General features: G+C 43.3%; 2 protein-coding genes across 3 annotated transcripts; one reads left to right on the top strand and one right to left on the bottom strand.

The window, feature by feature from the left end:
* Window positions 1–1,245: 1,245 nt before the first annotated feature.
* On the top strand, window positions 1,246–2,422 carry LOC136482362 (uncharacterized). 2 transcript variants are annotated; one of them, XM_066479574.1, is made up of 3 exons: window positions 1,246–1,520; window positions 1,692–1,960; window positions 2,047–2,422. In XM_066479574.1, exons 2-3 carry the CDS (start codon window positions 1,697–1,699, stop codon window positions 2,332–2,334), a joined length of 552 nt encoding a protein of 183 aa, XP_066335671.1. In that variant the 5' UTR covers window positions 1,246–1,520; window positions 1,692–1,696; the 3' UTR covers window positions 2,335–2,422. The 2 variants fall into 2 exon arrangements, with proteins under 2 accessions (XP_066335671.1, XP_066335670.1); XM_066479573.1 differs by having other exon boundaries at window positions 1,629–1,960.
* A 341-nt stretch (window positions 2,423–2,763) lies between these two features.
* Window positions 2,764–3,883, bottom strand: LOC136480269 (uncharacterized). The gene is made up of 3 exons (XM_066477859.1): window positions 3,834–3,883; window positions 3,657–3,744; window positions 2,764–3,567 (listed from the first exon to the last, which is right to left on the bottom strand). Exons 1-3 carry the CDS (start codon window positions 3,881–3,883, stop codon window positions 2,764–2,766), a joined length of 942 nt encoding a protein of 313 aa, XP_066333956.1.
* Window positions 3,884–5,604: the final 1,721 nt, after the last annotated feature.

Genomic DNA, 5,604 nt, shown 5'->3' with positions numbered 1-5,604 from the left:
TCAAAGTTGCAAATAGTCAAGCAAATCAGGACGTTGCTTGGTATCCTTGCCGGTATTATGTGGCCCCACCCATTAAGAAGTTAATGTGAGGGGTGAAGAATTTCGTGTGGGGGTGAATGTTTGGTTTCCAGGCAAGAGTGTTGAATGGGACCATGACGCCTAAGAGGGGGGTGAATTAGGCAACTTAAAAAACTAACTCTAAACTATGGCCTCTTTTTATGATCTTAGCAAAACCTATGCAAAAGATAAACTGTCTAAATGTGCAACTACGGTTTTGCTAGTGTGTTGCTATCTCTACCGCAAAAAGGAGTAATGCAATCAATGTAAATGTGGAAACTAAAGAGCAAGGTAGAGATATGCAAACTCCCATCGACAACTTCGGTATTTTTACTAAGGTATCGAGAAGCACGCGAGCTTCCCCCTAGTCCTCGTTGAAGCCCCTCGCAAGGAATCCCTTGCAAGGGCCAAGCTCCTGGTCGAGTAACTCCGTGGATAGCCTCGAGCCTTCCCCACGCGCAAGTGGGTCTCCGATGTGCCTTTCGACAAGCCTCTCCCGGATGCTCCCCGCCGTCTTCACTATCAAGCTTTCGGCCAAAATGCCGCGGCCCTTGTTCCCTTCGGTACACGGTGGCGGCCACACCACTAACGCGGTTGGTGTGATCTCGCAAGACTACAAGCCCCTCCAATGTACAACAATGGTGCGCACAAGCACCGAGTGGTAAGAGGTATGCAAACCTCACTAAACACTAGGCCTAAACCTAGAGCAAGCGCATAAGCGGTGGTCTAATCAACCTAAGCACTTCGCAAAGCACCTACACTAATCACCTTATTAAAACACTAAGCACTATACAAGTGGAGATCACTAAAATGGTGTATCAACACCCTTGGTATGTTTCCTCAGCTCCACACACTACAAGAAATCTTGTTTTTTATGACAAAACTCCTCATGACGGGTCCTAGTTTCGTCTTATAATGTTGACATATTGTGACGCAGTTTTTTGTGTCGTCATAAACTCATGAGCCGAGGAAACATTTGTGACGACAGAACTTTTTATGTCACAATAGGCACAAAGTTTCGTCACAGTTAGTTAGGCGCCTGGAGCTAGTCTGACGACTTCATTTTGTGACGCGATCTATTTTCTTTATGTGACTGTTTGGGTGCGTCACCTTATGTCATTACAAAAAATAAACTTGCCCCAACGTCCGTATACTCCATGGCAGGTGGACCCTGTCCGCTCGGTTGACCATTCCATTTTCCCCATTCCCCATCCGTGCCCGACCAGACCGAAGACGGCGGCGAACGGCAGGCGGACAGCGGCGAGCGGCAGGTGGCGAGCGGTGGGTGTCCTCTGGGTGAGCGGTGGGCGCGTGGTGGCGTGTGGGCGCAGCACGGCTGCAGGGCGGTGCAGGCTCCCCTTTCCCCAGCTGACGGTGCGGCGCAGTTGGCGGAGGGAGCGCGAGATCCGCAGTGAGGCAAGCCGGTGAGTGCGGATCCCCGGTCAACGTCGTGACTGCATCAGGTTGGTACTCGGTGGCACATGGTGGGTAGTGGCACCGTCAATCCCCGACCCACCCCCTCCATTTGGTCGACAGTGGCTCCCTGATCCCCTCCCCGTTCTTCTTTGTAGTGTTCAATAGCTATTGGTCAATGCGATGTGAAATGGCTAATCAGCTGCATCTGCATCAATCAGGTATAATGTCAGAGGCCTCATCGTCTACTGTTCGTACTCGGCGGCCAAGCGCATCAAGGGATGCCATGCAACCCAGACCTCTAGCTGTTGTTGCTGCAGGCACGGTGCCTACTGGTGTCGATCTGGAGGCGCCGATCGATGATGTGACTGGGTTGCCGTTGATAATGTGCCCGGATTGCAGGGATGTGAGGGTGTTTGCTGCGACTACCATCTACTCCAATAACATTGGAAAGAGATATTTCAAGTGCCCCAGGAAGACCTATACAAATGTTAGTGAATTGGTTGAATTTGCATACCCAAATTTCAAGTGCCCAGATTGCAGGGATGTGATGATGCGCTTGAATTTTGGATGCAGGCAACATGTAGTCGGTATTGGTTCGAGGAAGAATATGTGGTCTTCCTTCGTGATAATGGATATCTACCGCCAGCTACCTCGACCATTGCAGCAGTTTCGACGGGAGAAGTTCCAGAGCTCATGGGAAAAATTGAGAGCTTGGAGCACAATCTGAACAATTTGAAGGAAATTGTTGTCAAGAACAGTGAAGGCATGGGAAGCTGCATTTGTCTAGTGTGTGGATGTCTAAATGTAACAGTATTCCTAGTATTGGCCATCTTCTTCGTTGTAGCTTTTGTGTTGAAGTAGGCGACATGTAGTGCATGCTGTAGTGTTGAAGAACATGTTGTAGCCTGTATGTAAGTTCCATCATATACATATTATGACAAATTTTGTACTTTCCCTGACATGGTTCTGTGGTCACAAAGTTGTGTGCATGAATATATCACCTGTGTGGGATGAAATGTTGGCAGCATGTATATACTATGACAAATGCTTTACTTTGCAAGACATTCTCTTGTGGTCATAAAAACTTGCAGCATGTTTTCTAGGCAGCAGTGTATACATATATCATGTCCATGAATTATGAGAAGCATTATAGCCTGAGTAACTTGCACCATGAATGAAATATAATGTCTTACACCAGAATAAGGCACTTAAAGAAATTCATTGTTCCAAGTTACAACAAAATCACAAATACAAGTAGATGGTTCACAAAAATGTTCAAAAATGCAAAGTTTAGTCATCATCAATGTCTTCATCAGACATATTTCCTTCATCTGGACTATGGTACTCAAGGAAGGTTTCATCTTCGTCATCTTCATCTTCGTCGTATGTTTCCTCACCGTGAAGTATATGTTCCTGTCGACGGATGCTCTCGACAAGGTCTCTACTGACAGGGCTGCCTGGTTGATCCATGTGCAGCAAATCCAATTCAGGATAAATGTCCCCAACTATACCATCTCTGGAAGAAGTATTCTCCTCTTGGTATGCCTCCTGACATCTCATCTGGACTTGTTCATGGATTGGTTGGTTTGTGTTGGACTCTTCAACATTAAAAATATGTCGGTGGCCAAAATCTTGTACCACTCTCCAGGATGGACCTAACTTTGTATCTTCCAAGAAAAATACTTGTTCAGCTTCTGTGGCTAGAATGAAAGGGTCATTCTTATACCATCGGCCTTGGATGTTAATACTCTTGAAATAACCATCATCTTTCATCTTGTATGCCCTTCCCTCAAGATTGTACCATTCACACCGCAATAAGATAACAGTCCTATTTCCTTTGCTGTTCTTAGCATAAGTCAACTCAATAATGTCTGTGATTGTGCCATAGAAGTCAATTGTGCCATCTGTGTGAGTACCTCCAGTTTTTATGGTGGAGTTTTGTGTCTTCCTATGTTCCTCACGAGCCTTAGTGTGGTACCTTACCCCATTGATTACACATGCTGTGTATGAACGCACACGGTTGATCGGCCGACATGCAAGTGAGTATAGGTCTTCATCAATGTGAGTTGTGCCTTGGCATTTCAATCTGGTGATCTACAGGTTGCAAAAAAAAGAGAATTAGTTACATTGAAAATATATTCAATCATGAATCTTTCAGTCAAAGGTTCTTTAGTTGCACGCACATGTTTCTCGAACCATGCAGCGAATTGTTTTGACATCACTTTTTCAATATCATTGACTTGTTGGTGTTCTAATTCTTCCCTGTACAAGCTGCAATAAAGGAATAACTTAATAAGTTTTTGTGACACCATTAATTATTGAATAAGGTTATATGCAATGACATTATAGCAATTACTCACTCTTTGTATTCATCAACCTCGTCACAATTATTTAAAACAAACCAAACCATTGAGTCATAGTCTTTTTCTTCGTAATGTAAATTTGAAGCACCCAGCAGGTTAACACCATGTGAAAAAATAGAGTAACCATTCAGTGACATGTTATGTTCTCCATCTAAGTTTCTCTCTGGCCTAGTGAACCTATTAATAATGTCACTGAAATATGTTGAGCACTGGGTCATACACTCATAGGCAGTGTATGCCTCTGCAATACATCCTTCTGGTCTTGCTTTGTTTCGGATGAAACGCTTAAAGGTACCCAATCTTCTCTCAATGGGATACATCCACCCATATTGAACCGGTCCCCTAAGGAGTGCCTCATCTGGTAAGTGTACTGCTAGGTGAACCATAACATCGAAGAATGCAGGAGGATAAATTTTCTCCAACTTGCAAAGGATAATGACAATATCTTCCTTCATCTGGTGTAGTGCATCTACCTTTAAAGTTTTTGAGCAAAGTTGTCTGAAAAACCTTCCTAATTCAGCTATTACTTCATATACATCTTTGCGCACCAAACCACGAAGGGCAGCTGGTAAAATACGCTGAAGCAGTATATGACAGTCATGTGTTTTTAGTCCAAACATTGTTCCTCCCTCCAGATTGACACATCTTGATATGTTAGAGGCATAGCCGTCTGGAAATTTAACATTGCTCACAAACTCCAAGAACTTTTTCTTTTCCTCCGGTGTTAGAACGTAACACGCTTTGGGCTTTGAGGAGTCTCCCACCAAATGAAGCTCCTTTCTTATACCTCTGTCTTCCAAATCTAGTCTAGCAGCGACTGTGTCCTTTGTCTTGTGAGGAATATTAAGTAGAGTTGACAAAATAGCAAGTGCTCATGGCATATGAAGTGCAAGTTCACTGGGTATTTACTGCTTTGTGCTCATGGCATATGATTTAGTAGATATACATGTACTAATTCATTCATTCATGCTCTGTTTGTTGTCTGCGTAACCCAACTGATGCCTTGCCACTGCTAGAAAAAAATTTAGGTATTTTCTCTTCATTTCATTGCAGTGAAGTACAATTTAGTAACATAAGCTCATACTATGAAATCACCTTTTAACTACCTGCTAGATTTAGCCTTTATTTTTGTACGATTTTACTACTAATGTGTTAGTTTTTTCTTTAACTTTTTTTTCAGAAACTGACATCCAGTTTCTGCACATTCTATGTGTTTGCATGTAATAAGTAATAGAAGAAAATGACCAACACCCAGTATGAGAAGGACAGGGAAAAGCATGTTAAGCATATTCAGGATGTTTTTAAATCAATGGGTATTTCAATCTTAGCAAAAGAGGTTATAGATGGTCTGCCAAAACAGGCCAAGCTCAAAGGGAAGGAACTAGTATCTGACAATCGTGATTCTGACCATGATTATGATCCATCATCTGATATTGATAACCAAACTGACAGTGATGATTCTGATGATTTTGAGGAGGTGAGATGCATTACTAGTAAACTAACAAGTTCATGGTCTATCCATTTCAAACATATACTTCAGTGTAGTTCATTGATATACTTGACACTTATTTCATAATTAATAAGATGCATTTTCTCTTGTTAGGAAAATCCAATGGTACCAGGAACTCGCCCAAAGAAGCAAAAGGTGGCAACAATGGCGGCTACCAACCAGAAGCCCCCGCGCACGCCTACCAGAGTTACTAGGCAAAGTGTAAACATGCCTTCGCCTGGTGGCCGTCCACCACCAAGGATAAGACATCCATTGCCT

The sequence above is a fragment of the Miscanthus floridulus genome, chromosome 9, assembly GCF_019320115.1.
Source record: "Miscanthus floridulus cultivar M001 chromosome 9, ASM1932011v1, whole genome shotgun sequence".
NCBI lineage: Eukaryota > Viridiplantae > Streptophyta > Magnoliopsida > Poales > Poaceae > Miscanthus > Miscanthus floridulus.
This window is presented reverse-complemented; position numbering and strand designations above follow the sequence as displayed.

What these genes read in the sequence shown, in the direction of transcription:
- LOC136482362 (XM_066479573.1), top strand. Translation starts at nt 1,649, where the DNA reads ATGCGATGTGAAATGGCTAATCAGCTGCATCTGCATCAATCAGGTATA. An exon ending in CCAGGAAGACCTATACAAAT is followed by an intron (nt 1,961 to 2,046) that starts GTTAGTGAATTG and finishes TTTTGGATGCAG; the next exon opens with GCAACATGTAGTCGGTATTG.
- LOC136480269 (XM_066477859.1), bottom strand. Translation starts at nt 3,883, where the DNA reads ATGGTTTGGTTTGTTTTAAATAATTGTGACGAGGTTGATGAATACAAA. An exon ending in GAGGTTGATGAATACAAAGA is followed by an intron (nt 3,745 to 3,833) that starts GTGAGTAATTGC and finishes CCTTTATTGCAG; the next exon opens with CTTGTACAGGGAAGAATTAG. An exon ending in CTGCATGGTTCGAGAAACAT is followed by an intron (nt 3,568 to 3,656) that starts GTGCGTGCAACT and finishes TGCAACCTGTAG; the next exon opens with ATCACCAGATTGAAATGCCA.